The sequence below is a fragment of the Plecotus auritus genome (genome assembly GCF_963455305.1).
Source record: "Plecotus auritus genome assembly, chromosome: 3".
Lineage (NCBI taxonomy): Eukaryota > Metazoa > Chordata > Mammalia > Chiroptera > Vespertilionidae > Plecotus > Plecotus auritus.
The window spans coordinates 226,224,403-226,246,098 of record NC_137772.1 but is presented as its reverse complement, the minus strand read 5'-3'; the positions used below and the strand labels follow the sequence as shown (position 1 = coordinate 226,246,098).

At 65.7% G+C, this 21,696-nt stretch overlaps 1 protein-coding gene across 3 annotated transcripts in view; it reads left to right on the top strand.

Moving 5' to 3' along the window:
• CELSR1 (cadherin EGF LAG seven-pass G-type receptor 1) overlaps positions 1–21,696 on the top strand; it is a gene marked incomplete at its 5' end in the record, with an annotated part of 109,446 nt that overhangs the window by 30,650 nt on the left and 57,100 nt on the right. For all 3 annotated transcript variants that reach the window (XM_080662635.1, XM_080662636.1, XM_080662634.1), the window contains one exon: positions 10,348–10,992. In XM_080662635.1, coding sequence (XP_080518761.1) covers positions 10,348–10,992 — 645 coding nt within the window. The remainder of the gene's footprint in view (positions 1–10,347; positions 10,993–21,696) is intronic.

The following is a 21,696-nucleotide window of genomic DNA, read 5'->3' as shown; positions in this document are numbered from 1 at the left end:
CGCCGGCCACAGGGGGCGCGACACGGGTTTTCCCGGCCGCCTGCAGCTGCTGTCGGGGCCGGGAGAGAGCACCACGGCCGGCCCCGGGCGCTGGCTCCATGGCCCGCAGCGGCCCGGCCGGGGACGTGGCTGAGGCTGGGGAGTCTGCAGAGGACTGGGCCCCAGACTCGGCCTCCTTCCTCCGCCTCATTAACCCTCGGGGGGTGGGAAGGGGATGGGTGATCGAGGTTGGGCTCTGCCCCCAGCAGGAGCCATAGCAAAGCTGGCCTTGGTTACTAGCTACACGTGCCTTCTCACAACGCCCTCCCCCCCCCCCCCCCCGCCCTCCGCCACGGGGCGGGGAAGCAGTGACCCCAGATAGCGGGCGCTGGCACTGCGGGTGGTGACAGCTGGAGGGCTGGGGTTACCGCAATGTGTTGGCTGACAATCCCAAGCTAAGAAAAAGCCCGGGGCCTCTTAGGACCTGGTCGCAAAGGGAGAAGGTCCCGCCGCAGCACCGAGTCCGTGTGCGGAACAGCAGGTGCCCGCCCTGGCGGCGCTGGGCACGCCTGGTGGCCCGAGCCGGTCTGTCCCTCTGCCACCGTGACCCGCCCGCTCACTGCTGAGGGGTGTGTGCAGGGCAGGGGCCCAGCTCCTGGGATCGTCCCTGTGGGCGGGGAGGCGGGTGGGCGCCTGGGCCCCTCCCCGGTACCAGGTGGGCCTCTGCACCCCTGCCTTCTCAGGTGCTGGCCTGGAGTGGGGGGCTGAGGTGCTAAAGCCACCCCCCCCAACAGGCCCACTGGATCCACACACATGTGCGCGCGCACACACACACGCAGGCACAGGTGTACACACACATGCGCACTCGCGACTCACTGGTGCCTCCATGGGTGCCCCACGCACCCGTTTCCTCCCTGCAGCCCACCAGGCTCGCAGCCACACCTCCCAGGACGTCCCCGTGTCCACGGAGGGAGGACGGGACCTAGGGGGCAGCTCTGCTCGGAGCGGGAGGGAGGGCACCACAGTGACCGCTGCCACGGGGGCCATGCGGGGACAGGGCTGCTGACCACAAGCCTCCGGCCGCTTTTCTGCCCGCAGTGCCCCCTCCTGCAGCTCAGGCTCCGGGCAGTGCCCGTTCTACCGCCACCAGCCCCCTGGGCGCCCCTCCCCCACACTCCCCATCAGCCCCCTGGGCGCCCCTCCCCCACACCTCCCATCAGCCCCCTGGGCGCCCCTCCCCCACACCTCCCACCAGCCCCCTGGGCGCCCCTCCCCCACACCTCCCATCAGCCCCCTGGGCGCCCCTCCCCCACACCTCCCACCAGCCCCCTCCCTGGGCGCCCCTCCCCCACACTCCCCATCAGCCCCCTGGGCGCCCCTCCCCCACACCTCCCACCAGCCCCCTGGGCGCCCCTCCCCCACACCTCCCACCAGCCCCCTCCCTGGGCGCCCCTCCCCCACACTCCCCATCAGCCCCCTGGGCGCCCCTCCCCCACACCTCCCACCAGCCCCCTGGGCGCCCCTCCCCCACACCTCCCACCAGCCCCTCCCCTGGGCGCCCCTCCCCCACTCCTCCCATCAGCCCCCTGGGTGCCCCTCCCCCACACCTCCCATCAGCCCCCTGGGTACCCCTCCCCCACACCTCCCATCAGCCCCCTGGGCGCCCCTCCCCCACACCTCCCATCAGCCCCCTGGGTGCCCCTCCCCCACACCTCCCATCAGCACCCTGGGCGCCCCTCCCCCACACCTCCCATCAGCCCCCTGGGTGCCCCTCCCCCACACCTCCCATCAGCCCCCTGGGCGCCCTCCCCCACACCTCCCACTCTCACCTGGACATCCCCCAGGTCACTTCACACCCTGGCTGTCGCCCACCGCTTAGGTCCCAGGAGGGCAGGACTGTGGGTCCTGGGTCTCCAGGCCTGGGCCTGGCGCACGAGGGCTGGGCCTAGGTGCCGAGTGAATGCGTGATGACAATGCTAATGAGCTGCTTGGAGTCGAGCTGCAGATTTGGATCTCTAAAGGATCCATTGCACAAGCCACCTTCCGGGGGCGATGAGCGGGCGATGGGCGGGCGATGGGCGGGCGATGGGCGGGCGATGAGCGGTAAACGCCGTCAGCGGCGGAACCCCGAGGACTCACGTGTCCTCTCCAGGGCCCCTGGGGCACGTCGGAGGGAGCTCCAATTTGTTACTTTTAAGTCGTCTCCTAATCACTTAATAGCACGGTATCTGATATTAGAGTAATCTCTTCCATCTGCGCAGGCCCAGGCCAGGGGCGCCACGGGGGCGCTGGGAGTGGGAGTTCTCCTTCCGAAGCTCGGAGGTGTGTGCGCGCGTGTGCGTGTGCATGTGTGTGAATGTAAGTATATGCACGTGTATGTGACTGTGTATGTGTGTGAGTGTATGTGGGAGTGTGTGAATGTGGGAGTATGTGCGTGTCTGTGGTGTGAGGGGCCATTAAGTGGAGGAAGGGCGGGCAGGAGGTCCTGGCCGTGCACACAGTAGGTGCTCAGCGGAGACTCCCTCCTGGGAGCCGGGTGGCCGGCAAGGTGGGGAGCAGGGGAGCAGAGGGGAGACCCAGCTGCCTTCAGGGAACAGGGCTGACAGGTTGGGGTGGGGAGGGGACATGGGGCCAGGACACATCCCAGCGAACATTCCCGGGACTGTGTCCCGGTGGGACGTGGGAAAGGACCTGAGACCGGGGACTCAGAGCGGGAGCAGATGGGGCCCTGAAGTGTCACTGCAAGGAAACGCACCCTGGCTCCCAAAGGGGGCCCGCGGTTCTGTTTCTCCGTCCGCCCATGGGCGGCCGCTGACCGCTCGGGTGCAGCCCATTCCGCAGACCCGCGGCACGGCCCGCCCGGCCCGGCGTGCGCACCGGGCAGACCTGGGCGGCACGGCCCGCCTGGGTGGGAGGCACAGCCCCTGCCGTTGGGCGGTTTGGAGCCGCTCAGCCCCGGGTGCTGTGAAAGGGAAGGTGTCGGCCTCGTCCGTCCAAGTGCAGCCCTGAGCCTTCTGGAATCTTCCTGCGCGCCCTCCTCTGAATAGGCCTGCAGCTCATTAATTTCGGGGGACGGAGGAGGGGGCCGCAGGGCAAACAGGAGGAAGGAGAGCTGGTTTCCACTAGACCCACCCGAGGGGTGCGTTTTTGTCCCCCTCGAATGCGGGGGCTGCCCGCCATGTGGAGGTGGGAGCCCGAGGCGCGGAAGGAGTGAATGAGACTCGGCCGCGGACAAGCACCTTGCAGGCGCAGAAGCGGGCACGGAGCCCCGTTCTCGGTGGGGGAGGTTTCTGCTGCTGGGGCTGCGGGAGGCCGGGTTAACCATCCAAAGCTCCCCCTCCCCCTCCCCCTCCCCCTCCCCCTCCAGGGCCTGCTGGCTTGGGCTCTTGAGATGTGGGATTGGAATTTCGTAGCAAATATTTAACCAGGAAAAAAAAGAACGCCCCCACTTCTCTGTTCTCGCCACGTAAGTTGCAAATTAATAGACGTCTGGGCCAATATTTGATCTTTTCCCCAAAAGAGAATGCTTCACGCCATTGGAGGGAGGGGTCGCTGGAAGCTGGAAGGGTGGAGGTGGAGGTGACGGTGGGTGGTTGTCCCCCTCGGATGCTGGGGGGCAGCGAGTGGGTGAGGTCACTGAGGGCTCCGTCCAGGGTCTCCGAGGGCCACAGGGACGCTGTGGGCAGTGCCCGGGGCCTCACGCTGTGCGGTCAGTCTCTCCACCCCCTCCCCCACCGCCCCACCGGCCAAGCCCCCCAGCGATCGGGGCCTCCCCAGCCTCTCAGCGGCATTTGTGTTTGGAAAGAGGTGTCGCTGCAGTTACTCTGGAAGGGAGCTCAGGCCTCCGAGTGGGGAGACACTGGCGGGTCAGGAGGGTGTCTCCTCTGCCCCTTGAGGAAGGCGAAGGCTGCCGTGGTGGCTGCTGGGGGCTCAGCTGGGCTGGAGGGACAGCTTGTCCCCTGCGAGGGGCCGCGCACCCGGGCAGGCGGGCACCCAGGCAGGTGGGCGTGTGGGGCCAGGTCCCACCCCTGCAGCCCCTCCTTGCCCTCCCCTCGGCTATTCAGGCCTCAGACCTCCCTTCAGGCTCAGGGTTTGGCAGCCTGAACGGCCAGATTTCCCCTGCAGCCAGTGGGTGGGTGGTGGGTGGGTGGTGGGTGGGTGCTGGGTGCTGGGTGGGTGAAGACTGGGTGCTGAGTGGGTGGGTGGGGTGGGTGCTCACTGGGTGCTGGGTGCTGAGTGGGTGGGTGCTCGGTGGGTGCGCAGTTGTGTTGACTCACCTGGAGGCGAAGGAAGCAGCCCCGGGGGGGTCCCAGCGCCTTTGTTGTTAGCATTTGCCCTTAAACAGCTGCACTCGGCTGGTATCAGACCCCCTGCGGCTCCTCTCCCGTTACCTCTGCAGTTAATCGTTATGGCTCTCTGGGAGCCTGTGTGAAGCGCCAGGTGGACGGAGGCTGCCGGGCCTGCTGGGACCCCGCGCCTCTCTGGGCCCACATCCCTGTCACCAGGCAGCAGACCCTGCTCAGCCCCTCCCTGGGCCGGGGGGAAGCTGTGTCCCCCCATGCGAGCTGTGTCCCCCTCGGACTCGGGCCGGCATCCTGGCGTCCTGGCTTAGCTGGCGAGAAAACCGAGGCCCGGGAGGCCCGGGACCTTGTCTCCAGTGGCTCCCAGAGCCGGCTTTAGAGGCACCGCTGGCGAGCGTGGGGGTCGAGGGTCACACAAGTCCAGCCTGTGATGTTGGAGAAACGGAAGCTTCCGGGGTGAGACAGAGCCCAGCGCCCAGGCGACCCAGGCCGAGCTCCAGCTCGGGGAGGAGATGACACACATGTGCGCCCATGGACATGGGACCCCTCCCTGGGTGGGGCAAGGGTCACTGCTGCTCATACTGTCCGGGTGGTGATGACCTCAGAGGCCTGGCGGCCAGCAGGCGGGCTGGGCTGGGGGGTGTCCAGCTGGGGGGTGTCCGGGCTGGGCGGTGTCCGGCTGGGTGGTGTCCGGGCTGGGGGGTGTCGGGGCTGGGGGGTGTCCGGCTGGGGGGTGTCCGGGCTGGGGGGTGTCCGGCTGGGCGGTGTCCGGCTGGGCGGTGTCCGGCTGGGGGGTGTCCGGGCTGGGGGACACCCACAGGGTCGTGCTGGAGGAGGTGTCCTTTGGCTGAGAGGGAGGCAGGGCTCGCTCGCTCGCTCACCAGCTCGTTTAAATCCACGTGGCGTTTGCTCTCTGCCTCCGGGAACTTGGCCTGAGTTGGAAGCGCCGAGAGCCAGTGTGAGCGGCTGGGGGTCTGCCCCACCTGCGCGCCCCTCCTCCACGACGGGGCCACGGGCAGCCCCGCCCTGGCCAGGTGCCCACTGGGAAGTGAGCTGGTAGCACATCCCGAAACGTGGGTCCTGGGCTCAGCTCGCTGTCCGTGAAGGAGAGAGGCCAGACTGCGCTGGTGTCTGTCTGCCCTCAAATCCGCTCCGAGGCCCCCTGCTCTGGGCTGCCCCAGGTGAGGCCTCGGGAGGGCCAGGACGAGGGACCGGAGTGCAGGCTTCGTCCCAAACCGGCCGGACAGCCAGCGTCGCCCTGTGGATGCGGCCACAGCGGCCTGGCATCGTGGCTGTGCCAACCAGGCCTGGCAGAGTGTGGGCTACCGAAGCTGAGGGGCAGCCGAGACCGCAAGGTGCAGGCTGGGTGACAGGCTCACGGGGAGCGGCCCTCCCCTCCCGGCACCGCTGCGTCCCCAGCTGTCGGGGGCCCGGCTCGCTGTCATCTCTGGGCCTGGCTCTTCAGAAACCGCCTCTCCTCCTCTGTGTTCCGGATGCGCCTCCCAGGCCGCGGCCATGGCCCTCAGTGCCCTCGGGCCGGTCGGTGGGGGGAGCCCGTCGGTCTGTGCCTGCCACTTGCTGCCCCTGTGACCACGGCCGGGCTCTTGGGTCAGCTTCTTTTTTACATATTTTTATTTTTTTTAATTAAATTTATTATTATTTTAAAATATATTTTATTGATTTTTTTACAGAGAGGAAGGGAGAGGGATAGAGAGCTAGAAACATCGATGAGAGAGGAACATCGATCAGCTGCCTCCTGCACACCCCCCACTGGGGATGTGCCCGCAACCAAGGTACATGCCCCTGACCGGAATCGAACCTGGGACCCTTCAGTCCGCAGGCCGACGCTCTATCCACTGAGCCAACCCAGTCAGGGCTATTTTACTTATTTTATTTTTTATTTTATGAGGCCCAGTGCATGAAAATTCATATGCTGGAAGGGGGGGGGGGGCGTCCCTCAGCCCAGCCTGCCCCCTCTCACAGTCCGGGAGCCCTCAGGGGCGGGAGGCGACCTGGTGATCAGGGGAAGGCGACGCCCCATCACACCTCTGCTGCTGCCACTGCCGGCTGCGCAAGCCTCGGCCGGCCCTGGTCACCTGAGCCTCGGGCGGCTGGGCAGCTGCCATCTGAGGCTTCCCTCGCCTTGGCCTGGCCCTGGGCAGCTGGGGGACTGAGGGGACTGGGCACTGCCATCTTGTGGCTATGGGTGCCGCCATATTTGAGGGCATGGCAGTCAATTAGCATATTCCCTCTTTATTGGCTGTGGGCGCTTTCATCTTTGTGAGTGCGTGAGGGTCAATTAGCATATTCCCTCCTTATTGGCTGTGGGCGCTGCCATCTTTGTGAGTGCGTGAGGGTCAATTGGCACATTCCCTCTTTATTAGATAGGATTTTATTTTTTAAATCCTCACCCTAGCATATTTCTCCAGTGACTTTTAGGAAGAGTGAAAGAAAGGGAAAAACAGAGAGAAACACCGATGTGAGAGAAACACATCAATTGGCTGCCTCCCGCACAAGCCCCAACCAGGGCCCGGGCTGGGGAGGAGCCCGCAACCGAGGTACATGCCCTTGACCGGAATTGAACCCGGGACCCTTCAGTCCACAGGCCGACGCTCTAGCCACTGAGCCACACAGGCCAGGGCTGGGTCAGCCTCTTTGTGCCTCAGTGTCCATCGGTCAAGGGCCCCAGTGGTGCCCCAGGCAGGCTGTGGCAAGGCCTGGGGGGCAGCACCAGGGAGGACGTCAGTGCGGAGCCGCTGCGGGCAGTGCTGGCAGCCCGGCGTGCACAGGCCCACGTCACACCGTGAGGGTGCTTTTCCCGCGTCCACCCGCCAAAGCCTGGCAGACGGGCAGCATCGAGGACCCCCACCAGCCCCCACGCTCCCGTCTGCCCAGCTCACGTCCACCTGGAACCTGGGGGGTGGTATTTAGCGGCAGCACCTGTGCAGGTGTGACCACGGCTTCGAGACGAAGTCAGCTGGCCCAGGTGGGCCCTCGCCCAACAACCTGGTGTTCTTTTACGGGCGGGGAGTTTGGACACAGACACAGGGGGGCGGCCACGTGACGACGAGGCAGCGATTGGAGGGACGAGTGGACGAGCCAAGGACACGAGGATCGCGGTGACATCGGACGCCGGGAGAGGCGGGACCGGAGCCCCCGGTGGAGCCAGCCCTGCCAACACCCGATCTCGGGCTCCCGGCCTCCAGTCCGGCGGGATTTTGTCTACGCCCAGACTGTGGTGCTTTGTCCCGGAGCCCCGGGCACTGCCACAGCCTCCTGTAACCCCTGACCCGCCAGGCCTGCAAGAAGGCGTTTCCTCCACCTGTGTGGCGAGCCCCAGCCCTCCTGGGAGACCCCTCCCGCGGCCTCCTCGGGGCGTCCTGGCACCGCATCTCACAGATGTAGCTCCGTCCCCTGTCCTGCGGGCCCCTGGCTCCCTGAAGACCCCATGTGGCCTCTGCCCCCGGCGCCCCAGGGCTGGGCCCTCCACGGGGGACGTGGTAGTGGACAACGGGTATCCTGTCACCAGAGTCAGAGGACATACGGGCGCCGCCCTGCGTGACCACCTGTGCCTTCTGCAGGTGCACGGCCTCCCGCGGGTTCACAGCCACCCACAGGTGCACGGCCTTCTGCAGATGCATCCCTCCCGCGGGTGCACCATCTGGGTTCGCCGTCAGAGCCCCACAGCCGCGCCCCCTGCCATCCATTCTGTCTCCCCCGCTGTGACTCGGGTCAGGGGCTCAGAAAGCCATCCTGGACGACACATAGGAAGCGGATCCTTTGTCTCCCAGGAGCTGGGTGCCTGGCGGTCCACGGTGTGGGGAGGCGTCGGTGGTGGCTGACAGGTGCCTGGTTTCCCAGCGCATCCCCGGGAGCTCCCAGTCAGCGTTCTTTCCCGGTCAGTCGCTCTGTCCCTGAGTGAAGAGGTGTCCCTGCCACGCGGCGTGTCCTCCTGGGCGTCCCCTGCACTGTGCCCTCCTGGCTGCCTGCTGGAGGGCCTGAGCACCGGACCCCCACCCCGCCCCGGGGGGCAGGGTGGCCCGGAGCACCCAGGACCCGCTGGGCTTTGAGTAAAAAATCAGCACCTTTTACTTTTTTTTTATTTTTTAAAATATATTTTATTGATATTTTACAGAGAGGAAGGGAGAGGGATAGAGAGCTAGAAACATCGATGAGAGAGAAACATCCATCAGCTGCCTCCTGCACACCTCCCACTGGGGATGTGCCCGCAACCAAGGTACATGCCCTTGACCGGAATCGAACCCGGGACCCTTCAGTCCACAGGCCGACGCTCTATCCACTGAGCCAAACCGGTTTCGGCAAAATCAGCACCTTTAAAAACCTTCTGGTCTTGGGCCAGATCCCGTCCTCGTGCGGTTTAAGAGTAGAGGTGTGTTTCCTAACAGCTGCCACCGGGAAGCAATCACGAACGATCCTCGGTCCTGGGGTGGGAGGATGGGCCTTTGCACAGAAAAAAAAACAAGAAAAGAAACACCCAGGAAAAATAGCTCACTCGGAAAACGGAGTCTCTGATGCTGTTTGTGCAAATGTCAGTCTCGGGGTTAAAGAGAAGCCACTGGAACCTCATTCTTCCTGCCCTCCCCCCCGCCCCCTTCCCGCCTCCCCCGTCACAAATGTTTCTCCAGCAGCTCCTGGTGCCAGGGACTGTTCTGGGGACGCGTTGGGCAGGAACAAGACCTGCAGGTTCCCAGTCCTCGTGGGCCCACGGGGGGAGTGTGCGTGTGTGTGTGCGTGTGTGTGTGTGTGTGTGTGTGTGTGTGTGTGACAGATACGAACAAATAAGAATAAAATCAGGCTGCAGCCGCGCCTGCTGGGGGATTACAGTAGGGGTGTGGCAGCGTGTGAGGGGGTGTGCAAGAAGGCCCCTGTGCTGAGGGGCAGTCAGCTGAGACCTGGATGGCCGTGGGACAAGGAGGGCAGAGCTCCTGGCACAGGACAGGCATGCAAAGGCCCTGGGGCAGGAGGAGGGGGCGGGTGGCGGGGAGGGGACAGGGCAGACTCTGTAGGACCATGGGGTGGCATTGGTGTGGGGTGGGAGCGGTGTTGGGTGGGATAGGTGTTGGGTGGGAGCGGTGCGGGTTTGGAGTGGTGTGGGGGGAGCGGTGTGGGTGGGAGCGGTGCTGGGGTGGGAGCGGTGCTGGGGTGGGAGGGGTGTGGGGGTGGGAGCGGCTCGTGCTCCCCGCAGGAAGCATCCCCGGGTCTCCCAGTCCCTCACGGTTTCCTCCGAACCAGCCGGGCCCTCTGGTTCGCTGGGCCGGCCACACGGAGCACCGAGCGTGCTGTGACTTTGGAGCGGTTCCATTCCCATTGTTCGCACAAGTTTTGTGCTTTTCACCATGGAAACGGGGGGCTGGGCAGGGAGCCACGTTGAGGGAGGGGAAGGGGGCGGATCGGGCTGTGGGGACACTGAGTCTGGGAGTCAGAGGATGTGGCTTTGCCGGGCTTTCTCGGGGCCCTCGGCACAGTCGAGGCCCATCACCATCACGGGAGCCCCTGGGACCTGCCCTGGGACAGCTCCTCTGAGTCTGGGCTCAGACCGATGGTTGCTCAGCTCTGTACCCCCAACGGCCTGCCCTTTTCTGTCTCAGAACCCTAAGAGCCTTGCTCTGCGATTCGTTCGCTGCGTGGCTGAGGTGCGGCGTCCCCATGCACGCGTGTCTAGAGCAGCATTGCTGAGCGTGTCCTGTGCGGGGCCCGGAGATGCAGGGGAGAGCAGCCTTCACCACGGGGCCTGGGCGGGGTCGGAGGGGTCTCCTGGCGGTTGGAACAGGTGCAGAGGCATAAAACTGAGGCTCAGGGTCCCCTTGTGTCTGGAGCAGAGCATGGGGGCTGGGGGGTTTCAGGGGTAGCGAGGGGCCGGATCCCAGTGGTCGTGGATATCCTGCTGAGCATGGGGTGGGGGGGGGCGTCCCCTGGGGGCTTCTGAGCCACACAGACGTGGTGGGCTGAGCGTTCTGACGCCGGGGGTGGAGGGAGGAGGGGGTCACGGGTGGGGCCGGGCACCACGGGCAGGCATCGGGTGACCTGCCCCCCTTTGTGTCCGCAGACGGCGTCCACAGCGTCACGGCGCTCTGCACCCTGCGGGTGACCATCATCACGGACGACATGCTGACCAACAGCATCACCGTCCGCCTGGAGAACATGTCGCAGGAGCAGTTCCTGTCGCCGCTGCTGTCGCGCTTCGTGGAGGGCGTGGCCGCCGTGCTGTCCACCAGCAAGGACGACGTCTTCGTCTTCAACGTCCAGAACGACACGGACGTCAGCGCCCGCATCCTGAACGTGACCTTCTCCGCCCTGCTGCCCGGCGGCGGCGGCGGCCGCGGCCGCTTCCTGCCCTCGGAGGACCTGCAGGAGCAGATCTACCTGAACCGCACGCTGCTGACGGCCGTGTCCACGCAGCGCGTGCTCCCCTTCGACGACAACGTGTGCCTGCGCGAGCCCTGCGAGAACTACATGAAGTGCGTGTCGGTGCTGCGCTTCGACTCCTCGGCGCCCTTCGTCGCCTCCTCCTCCGTGCTCTTCCGGCCCATCCACCCGGTCCACGGGCTGCGCTGCCGCTGCCCGGCCGGCTTCACGGGCGACTACTGCGAGACCGAGGTGGACCTCTGCTACTCCAGCCCCTGCGGCGCCCACGGCCGCTGCCGCAGCCGGGAGGGCGGCTACAGCTGCGAGTGCCAGGAGGGCTTCACGGGTAGGTGTGGTCCCGGGGGCGCGGGGGGGGGAGGGGTCCGTGCACCTGTGATTGGCCCAAGGCCCCCAGCCCCCACGTGCTGGGGTTTCTGGGGTTCCCTCTGTCCGCCTTCCTCCGGTGGAGGCAGGCCGATGCCGGGCCGGGGGTCGGCCCTGTGAGCCTCAAGATGACTTCCTGACGCCAGCTCTGAGGTCCCCGTGGGCCCGTGACGTCGGTCACCCTCCTGTGAGCACAGAGTCCCCCTCGGAGACCCCCCGCAGGCCTCGGTGCTCCTGGGAAGGAAGGGGCTTCCCGTCTAAAGCCCTTCGTCTCCCTGCGGGCGGGCTGGCCGGGCTGGTGGCCGGCACCCTGGCACCCCGTCCCTTCCGGGTGGGAGCGGCGTGGCTGGGGCGGGAAGCGGGAGCCGTCAGTCACGGGGCCTGGGAGGAGATGGCTGCTTTCACGCCTCGTTGTCCCTGCAGCCATGACTCACGCGCTCTGCCGGGAGCACGCCCTCCGCTCCGGGGGCCCTGACTCAGGCACGCGGGGTCGCTCCTGCGGCAGCCCACGCGGCGGCTGAAACCGCAGAGCCCGCCAGAAGCCCTGAGGCCGCTGGCAGAACACGTTGCGGGCCCCCCCACCCCCCCCACCCCCCCCCACCCCCCCCACCCCCCCCCACCCCCCCCACCCCCGCCTGTCCGTGGAGAGCGGTCTCGGGACCGGGCGGGCTGCGTTCACCCCGGACACCGGAGCGCCTGCTGTCAGAGGCTCCTGGGTTCGGCATAAACAGCTGTGCACTCGGTCTGCGGGGCAGACACGCCGGGTTTACCGAGCTCAGGCGCGGCTCCGGGGATTAGCAGGCATTTCTGAGCAGGAAGAGGGTGACGCTGGTGGGCGGCGGGCCTGGCGCTGCAGCCAGGCAGGAGGAGAGCCGCCCGCCGGGGAGAGGGCGTGTGCGGCCTCGGGAGGGGTGTGCGCCCCGGCTTGCCGCCTCTGCACCAGCCTGGTCACCTGCTGGTGGGAACGGCTTAGCGGCGGCAGAGGCACGCCATTGCCTGCCCCGTGTCCCCCTCCCCGCCTGGCGGTGGCCAGCCGTCCTGTCCTGTCCTCCCAGGTCCGGAAGGCTCTGCCCCGTCTCACTCACCGGGTGCTAATCCTGAACTGGCTGCACGGGGGCTCCTGGTGGGGGAGAAGGGAGGCAGAGGAGGCCCCGGCCCCTTCCTCCCTCCTGAGTTGTCGGGGGGGAGGGGGGCCGGTTCTGCCCAGGTGACCTGGACGCCCTGCCCCCCATCTTAGTGGCACTGTGCTCCGAGGAGGTCCCCCTGTGGTAGGTGTCTGTCCCTCCCTCTCCTTCCCGCTTCGTGGCGTGGGGCTGGCCTTGGCCTCTGTCCAGGTGCTGTAGCCCCCATACCCCCCCAGAAAAGGCCCGCCACCCTCGCGGAGTCAGCCCGCGTGCGGCCGCTCACGCACTCCGTGAGTCCTCATTGGGCGCCTGCTGTAAGCCTGGCCAGCGCGCATGGCAGACCTGCCCCTGCCCCGTCGGTGGGCCGCTCAGGGTTGGCCCTTTCCCTGGTCGAGACATGTCAGCGGGGACCTGGTAGGGGGACCCCTCCAGCACCCCACCATTGGGCGGAAGCCGAGGCTGGGGTCTGATGCGGTCAAGGAGCCCAGCCCTGCCTCATGGGCCACAGCAGCCGGCCGGGGTTCGAGAGGCCCAGGGTAAGCTGAGGCCACGAGGGACCTGTGGGCCCCGGGATCCCTGCCCAGGAGGGGTTGACCCGTTGAAAACGCCCCAAGTTCTCAGATTCCGTTTTCATCACGAGAGTCATTTCTAGGAAAATAATGGCCAGGGCCCGGCCCGTGTGTCATCGCCAGGAAACGGCGGGCCGGGCCGGGCCCTCTGAACGTCTCGGGCACTCAGGTGACCCCGCGCCTTTCCCGCAGACAGGCCGGCGGGGCTGGCGGCCGGCACCCCGTCCCCCCCTCTCGCTCCCTTCCCCTTTGAAGCCCGCGCTCCCGCGTGGAGATAACGGAGCTCATTTCTTCCCGGTGAAAGCGGCGCTGTCATCACCAGGCTCTCGTTACGCGCTCCCGGTAAGCGAGCCGGCCTGGCGCTCGGCGGCTTCCTGTGCTGCTGACATAGACGGCTGGCGCGGGAGGGAGGGCCGTCTCAGGAGAGCACTCCTAGTCCAGTGGGGCCGCACAGAGGCCCCGAGGCCTCCGGCCTAGGGTCCCGTTTATTATTATTAAAAAAAATATCCTTACTGATTTCAGAGAGTAAGGGGAAGGCAGAGGGAGAGAGATGGAAGCGTCAGCAATGAGAGAATCACGGATCGGCTGCCTCCTGCAAGTCCCACACTGGGGATCGAGCCCACAACCCGGGCATGTGTCCCTGACCAGGAATTGAACCATGACCTCCTGGTTCAGGGGTCAATGCTCAACCACTGAGCCACACCAGCCGGGCCCAAAGACATGCCTCACGCCGACAAAACCTCGTGGTGACGGCCCCCTGCGTGTGGGAGGAGAGACGGCCCTGTGGCCGGCCAGGCTCTCGGGAGCCAGTGTGGAAGGCGGCTGGTTCTGCAGCAGGAGCCAGACCATGGGCCCAGGAGAGCAGGGCTGGGCGCACCTGTCCCCCCTCCTCCCTATCCTCCCCTCCTTCCTGTCCTCCCTCCTCCCTGTCCCCCCCTCCTCCCTGTCCCCCCCTCCTTCCTGTCCTCCCCTCCTTCCTGTCCTCCCCTCCTTCCTGTCCTCCCCTCCTCCCTGTCCCCCCTCCTCCCTGTCCCCCCTCCTCCCTGTCCTCCCTGTTCCCCCTCCTCCCTGTCCTCCCTCCTCCCTGTCCCCCCTCCTCCCTGTCCCCCCTCCTCCCTGTCCCCCCCCTCCTCCCTGTCCCCCCTTCCTCCCTGTACCCCCCTCCTCCCTGTCCTCCCCTCCTCCCTGTCCTGTGGCTGCTGGGACAGAGCCCCCAGCAGGGGCGCAGACAGCACAGCTGCTCTCTTGCCATCCTTCCTGGAGGCGCTGGGGGAGGTTCTCCCCTTCCAGCTTCGGGAGGCCCCCCGCCTGCACGCCTTGGCTCGCAGCCCCATCCTCACCTCACTCATCCTCGGCTTCCACGGTGCCAGCACCTGCGCCCACTCGCCCCCTCCCTCTCCCACGGATCCTGGTCACTACCTCGGGGCCCAGCAACCCAGGACACGCCCAGGCCAGGGTCCCTAATGAGCAGGCGTGGGAAGCACCCCAACAGTGTGAGGTCACCTGTCCTCAGGCCCCAGGGAGGAGAGGGTGGGCATCTGGGGGCTCCATCATCCTGCTGACCACACCCCTGGCTCCCTCCGGGCCTGGCACCCACTTGGCACTGCGTACACGTCCATGGGCGGGATGAGTAAGCGAGGCCTGGGCCATTGGCACCCAGGGGCTGGCTGTCCCCGGTGTTTCTCTGGAGGCACAGTGGGGATCTCTGAGGGGCAACCCCAGACGTCCGGTCAGTGCCCCCTGAGCCCCGTCCCCGGTGTGGGTGGACGGGTGTCTCCTGGTTGCTCTCCAGAGCCGGGGCCAGACCTGGCGCTGGAGCTGTGGCTGCGGCGGAGGGAGGGGTGTGAGTGAGGAACGCGTGCCTGTGTGCTCCTTCCCAGGAGCTGGCCTCCCGCGGCAGGAAGGGGGTTTGAACCCGGAGGCTGGGCTGCTGCTCGTGCGGATGATGGGGGTGCTGGCGCGCATTCCGGCTGCGTCTGGACACGTTCCGTGTGAGGGTTGGCACGGTTCCCCCGACCGATAACGCGGTGGGGCCGCCCGCGAGCCTCGGGGTACCCCTGGCAGCTCTGCTTCCGCCCCGGGCTGTCCCTCCCGCCCAGCTGAACCCAGAGCCTCCCGGGTCGGAAGACGGGGACGGTGTTTTAGGGCTATTTCCTGCCCCCCCCCCCCCGCCACGTGCGCATGAGGGGCGGGAGGGTGGGGGCGCCCTTTCGGGAGAGGCAGGGTCCGGTAGGGTGGGGGCGGGGCCGGGCTTTTCACACCGGAGGCCGCGTGCACGGCTTACCCAGGTGCTCGGTTCAGCCTCGGGGTGCTGACTGCTGTCCAAACAGCCACACCGCAGATACACGGAATCTTCTCTTTCTTCCCTGCTGGGGTGCATTTTTTATTTTTATTTTTAAAAATGGGTGTGTCTGGGGTTCTGGGAATTTGCTCCAAACACAGGAATGAAGTCACCGTGAGAAGGCCCAGCCCAGGACAAGCCCGCAGGGGGGGTTGCAGGGAGGGGCTGGGGCGGTGCAGGTGGGGGTTCAGGGGGGCCTGGGCCGTGGAGGAGGCTCAGGGCAGAGCCCTCACCCAGGAGGCGAGAAAGTCAAACAAAGGGAGAGGAGAGGTGTGAGGGCCTGGGGGAGGGGACGGGGCTGGGGAGCACCCCCTGGACTAGGGGGCCGCCAGGCTCGGAAGTCGGGGGGTAACCGGGATCACAGTGAGGGCCCAGGAGCCAGGTGCTCCGCCGAGAGCTTGGCCGAGGCAGCTCCTCTCTCCCGGGAGCTCCTTTCCAGGGCAGGAAACAGGGAGGGATGTCCAGCTGGGGAAACGGAGGCCCGGGCCCGGAGCTTGCTCAGACACCTCTGTCCCGGGCTGTGTGCGTGGCCGGCGGGGCGGCGGGGTGGGGGGGGTGGGGAAGGGGCGCTGAGGCCTGGGGGCCGGGGGGGGACGGCACGTTGTCCGTGTTCAGGCGTTTCCGACACAGCCCCTCCGGGGCCCTGCGCTGTCCCGTCCCCCGCCCTGCTGGGAAGCCTGTGCGGGAGCCGCGCTGTGCGCTGGGGACCGGGTCCCCGTCCAGGCTTCGCCTCGGGGAGAGGCTGGTCGCCGTCCGGGGGAGCCGGCCCTCTGTGCTCTGCGTGTCCTGAGCTCTGCTTCTACCCGCACTTCAGGCTGCTCCACGCCGCCCTCGGAAAGGGGAGTGTTTCCGGTTCGAAGCCCTTAGCTGTTTCTTAGGACCGGGAGGCGGCGGTCTTTACGAGAAAACACGAGTTGTCACACCTGCACGCCTTCCCCTGCCTCGTTGTCCCTCCCTGGCCGTCCAGCTCTATTACTGCGGGGGCTCGGCCCGGGGATCTCCGTCTGGCTGTGCCCCCCCCCCGCTCCCCCCCGCACCCCTCGTCTCTCTTTTCCTGTCTCCACCTCCCACACAGGTTCCTGCAAGCCCAGCTCCGAGGCTCCCCCGGCACTGAGCTTCCATCCCGCTTCCTTGATCTTTAAAGACTTCTTTTGTTAGACACAGAACACGGTGGGCTTTATACGCTGTGCCCGCCTGCTTCCTGGTCTCTAAGGTGGGGACGTAAGAGTCCCCGCACCCGGCACCGCTGGGAGGATCGGCGGTAACTCGCCCAGCGGGCTAGGCCTTGTGCTCTATAGCGTCCCCCCCCCCGCCCCCCGGGCCCTCAGCAGGTAGCCCCGCAGGTGGGCCGTGGCTTAGCCCTGGGGCAGGGGTCTTCTCCACGGACTCAGCTCCTAGAACGGAGGGTCTGCAGCCCTGACACTGTGGCCTGGGGTCCCCGGGCAGTCGGGCAGGGCCCCTTGCCCCCAGTGCCAAGCCGGGTGTTGGACAGGCAGCCAGTGAAGGGGACTGGGAGACCTTGGGGCCCTGGCTCCTGGCAGCTTCAGTTTTGTACTTGAGAGTGGTTTCTTTGGGGGGGGGGTCGCATTTTCTGTGGGGGCTCTGTGTTTGCAGGCCTGTCTGTCATCCCCAGGGGTGGGGCGGCTGCATTATTCAGCGAGGCTATCGGCTTGCCCAGGTGAACCCGATCCGGCGTGGTGGGGGGGAGCACGCGGGCTGCCATAATAGGGTGGGGGGTGGGGCTGCAGGGGGTTTTCCTCCAGGTTGAGCATGACTCCGGGCAAGCTTCTGCCGCCAAGCAGAATTCTGGGACGTGAGGAGAAGCCCACGTGTGTTGAGAAAAGGAGGATCCCTAGATAAGATCCATTAAACCTGACAGCACACACCTCTGAGGACATGTATTTCCCGCAGCTAGTGTCTTCTGAGAGCCACACAAAAGCTATGGACACGGGTGCCCCAGACGTGACCCGACTGACCTGAGGCCAGGTGACGCTAAGAATGACAAACTAGCCCGACCCGCGTGGCCCAGTGGCTGAGCATCGACCTATGAACCAGGAGGTCAGGGTTCGATTCCCGGTCAGGGCACACGCCCGGCTTGCAGGCTCGATCCCCAGTGTGGGGCGTGCAGGAGGCAGCCAATCCATGATCTTCTCTCATCCTTGATGCTTCTATCTCTCCCTCTCCCTTCCTCTCTGAAGTCATTAAAAAAAGAAAAAAAGAATAACCAACTCCTGTATCCCATCTCTTTCCAACTCCCTGCTCAGTGACGCCAACAGCAGCTTGAACCTGGCTGTGGTGAGATGGTGGTGGGAGTGAGGGCGGCGGTGGGGGTGGGGGTCGGGGGTGGAGGTGGAGGAGGAGGGGGGTAGTGCCCGCCCTGGAAATGGGCGCCGGCTACAAATCAGCGCCTCCCTGCCCCCAGTGCTGGCTGTTAGGACTTGTTAGCGCCACATAAAACATTACACTGAAGGGAAACATGGTTGGGTTAGTGTACAGTTTAGACAAAGTGGGGTGGGCGCCATGGGGAGCCCCAGCGTGGACTCTGCAGGAGACCCTGCTCAGGCCCCCCCCCCCCGGGGGGCACCCGGGCCTGAAGGAAGGTTCTGGAACCAGAGGAGAGGACTGCGCTGGGCCGACGCAGCTCACCTGGAACCCGAATGCTGAGTTCTCACCGCCTTTTCTGAAAAGGGCGTGTTTGACGGCGGAATTCTTCATCTATTGCATCAGCACATTCCCACCGCTCAGCATCAAGCACATGCATTGTGTCGCTGTTAGAATTTAGCCCGCGTTCGTCACTGGCTTGGAATTGGGGGAATCCTGGCCTGTGTGACCTCATCTCCCAGGCGCTGGCGAGGGCCTGCTGGGTGCTGGGTGCTCCCCGGCGCCCCTCGAGGCCCGGCAGGGGCGTTCATTAGGCACTCACTAAGTGCTCCATCGTCCTAGGCTTGGCCCAGGCCAGACTGTGCCCCGCCCCGGAGCCTAGGAGACACTGCCCAGGGACAGTTGCGCCCCCTGCGTGGCCCTGGAGCTGGGACTGGCACTCTGTAGAGGGACGATTCTGAGCTCATCAGAGTCTGTCCTGGGCACCTGGACCCGTGAGGCTGGTGGGCGAAGCGTCCTGAAGCACCAGGGCAGGGAAGCCACCCTGGGTGCCAGGAGGCCGGCCCGAGAGGTGGTCCCGCTGGCTGTCATTGGTGGTGGTGATGACCTACTGAGCATGTGCAGGGCCTCCCTCATTAGCCTGTGGGGTCCCCAACTGCCCGGCTGACCTTGTGGCCCGCGTGCAAGGTGGGCGTGTGTGGACGGGCTGGGCGGGTGGCGGAGGGCCAGGCCCAGAGGCGGAGGGCTTTTTCCTGAGCCAGGGCATGGCCGGGCAGCATCCTGTCCAGCTCTCTCCCAGGGTCCCGGCGAGCCAGTGGGTGTGGAAGGTAGGGGGGGGGGGGCAGCTGACAGGGGTGCAGGGCCCCTGGGGAGGTGTTGCTGTGGTTGTGCCGATGGAGCGGGTAACCCAGGTGCAGGTGGGCGACCTGGGGCTCTGGGATGGCATTGGTGGGGGAAGGGGGAAGGGCTGTGGGCTGGGCCCTGGGCTCTCCTGGATTCCACCCTGGACAGGTGGTGGGCCTTCCCCCAGGTGGGTCCCCACGGGGAGCAGGCTTGGTGAGGGGAACATCAGGTCTGAGGTCTGGGCTGCAGTAGTGGGTTGAGCAATGTCTCCCCAAATTTGTCTGCAGAACCCCAGAATGTGACCTCTTCTGAAAGTAGGGTCTTTGCAGACGTGATTCATTGAGCCTCTCAAGAGGAAATCATCCTACAACCCAGTGATTGGTGACCTCCTGAGAGACAGGAGAGGGCGGATCCAGATTCAGTGTGAGGGCCCAGCAGAGGGATGCAGCCACAAGCCAAGGAGTGCTGGTGCCCCCAGGGGCTGGGAGGGGCAGGAAGGACCCGCCCCCTGGGGCCTGGCCCCGCCCACTCCTGGATGCTGGGCTTCTGGCTGCAGACTGAGAGAGAATTCACTTCTGTGGCTTTAAGCCACCAGCCTGTTGTACTTGGAACAGCGGCCCAGGACACACTCCCCTCCCTGCGACGGGAGATGCAGATAAATACCTTTGTCGCTAAAACGGGCGCAGCTCCGGGAGACGGGGTGCCCCGGGCGCTGACCGGAGGCGGCAGGGTCTGCAGGCGCTCAGCCCTTTGCGCTGGGCAGTGGGGTGTGGAGGCAGCGGGAGGACCTGCAGGCGTGGGAGCAGGGGCCCTGGGTGGCCGTGGCAGGATGGGCCCCCCCCCCCCCCGTCAGCCCCCTCCGGTCACAGGGGCGGCCTGGGGAGCGAGGTCTCCCCGCGGCCCCGGAAAACTGCGTTTGGAAGCAGGGACACGGCGGCAAAGGCAAACTCGGGTCTTCTCACGCCAAGAGCTGGCTCACGGGGTCCTTGCTCTGGGCCGCGGTGCGGGTGACCCTTTAGATAAAGGACATGGTGGAGGCCATGTGAGCCAGGCTCCGAGGGCGGGTGAGAGGGCAGTGAGTCCGGGCCTCCCGGGCCACGGCCACGGCCACGGCAGAACTGGGAGTGCCCCGCCAGCGTGGGCTGTGCGGTCCCCGGGTAAACGTGGGCCCCTCTGGACCAGAGCCCAGGTGGAGGGGTTCCGGGCGGGGCGCGCGGGAAGGGCTGTGCTCCCTCCCTTTGTTTGCCGTCACGGTTGGGGGAGCACGCCCCACCCTGTCATTTCAGGGTGGCTTGATTATTCCAGAACACTGCACTCGGCCCCCGACATGCCGAGCAAACACTCCTGAATGTCGCAGATGTTTTACAGCCGAGATTAGAGGACTTGAAGTGTCTGAAGGACAGTCGGCGCCTTGAGCTAAGCATTTAGAGTTGGTACCGAGAACGTAAGGCCGCAGGCTCCCCGGGGGAGAGGCCAGGAGCACCGGTCCGTGTGTGTGCGAAGGTGTGAGGGGGTGGACGTGTGTGGGTGAGTGTTTGCGTAAGTATGTACTAGTACACGTGTGTGACCGGAGTGTGTGGAAGGGTGTGAGTGCAGGTGGAGATTGCATACGTGCGGCAGACAGTCAGAACAAGGAGCACAGGAGCTGTGGGGCCGTTCGAAGGAACGGAAACGGGCCGCCAGTGAGATGCTGAACCGCATGGGAGTACATGCGCACACACACCTGTGGGATGCAGTGGTCGTCCGTGCAGAGTGCTTCACGGGGTGACCACGGTGTCGGTGAGGCGTGTGAGTGTGTGCACCCCGGGGGCAGCAGCTTGGGAATACCAAACTGGAAACGGTGTGTGTCCTTCGGCTCAGCCCTTTGGGAATGTTCTCAAGGGAGGTTTTCTTAGAGCTCACCAGGACGATGGTGAACGGTAATCTATACTAATAAAAGGGTAACATGCTAATTAGACCGGGAGACCTTCCGGATGTCCTTCCGGACAAAGCCACGGTGGTGGGGCCGAGGCAGAGGTGGTTAGGGGCGATCAAGCCAGGAAGGGGGGCAGTTAGGGGTGATCAGGCTGGCAGGGGGGGCAGTATGGAGTGATAAGGCTGGCAAGGGGGAGCAGTTGGGGGCAATAAGACCAGCAAGGGGGGCAGTAGGGGGTGAGAAGGCCGGTGCAGGGGGCAGTTGGGGCGAGCAGGCTGGCAGGGGAGGCCAGTTGGGGGCGATCAGGCTTGAGGGGGGGCAGTTGGGGGCGAGCAGGCCGGCAGGGGGGCAGCTGGGGGCCAGCAGGCTGGTGGGTGGGGGGGAAGTTAGGGGTGATCAGGCCAGAAGGGTGGCACAGTTGGGGGCGATCAGGCCGGCAGGCAGAGTGGTTAGGGGCAGACAGGCAGGTAGGCAGGTGAGCAGTTAGGAGCCAGCGGTCCCAGATTGTGAAAGGGATGTCTAACTGCCGGTTTAGGCCCACAGGGATTGGGCCTAAACTGGCAGTCGGACATCCTCCGAGGGGTCCCAGATTGGAGAGGTTGCAGGCCGGGCTGAGGGACACCACCACCACCCCCCCCCCCACACACACACACACGAATTTCGTGCACCAGGCCACTAGTTTGCAGTAAAAGAGAACTGTCAGCAGTGTGCATGCCCATGCGTCCCGCAGGGGAAGCATCGGTGACTTCAGTTTGACGGGGCTCGCGGGGAACACTACGCGGCCATTAAAAAGAGAGAGGATGGCCGTGTGCCCACAGGAAGGCTCTCTGAGGCCCAGCGTGAGCCAGGCGGGCAGACGCTGGCCGCGTACCGGGGCACTCCCTGCGGGACGGGCAGACGCCCTCTCTCAGGCCCTGCACAGTGGTTTGCACAGTGGTTTTGCTTGTTTTTTAATATGTGGGTGGAATGCTTTCGTTTTGAAATGCATTTGTTAAAAAAATCACTAACTGGCCAGGGATGTTAGAGAGCTGGTGAGTTTCCGGTTGTCGGAAGCTTCTGACAGCCTGCAGGTTGGCCAGGGGCTGGCGATGGCCACCCTGTGTGAGTGGGGCCGTCCTCCCATCTGGAGAGCAGGGACGGCGGCCAGATGGCTGCCAGCGGCCACGGCGGCCAGCTCAGAGCCAGTGGGTGCTGGCTGTCACCTCCCGTTGGCGAGCACTTGGACCCTCACAGCTGACCAGGTCCTGGATGCTCTGGGTCCGACAGGCCTGGG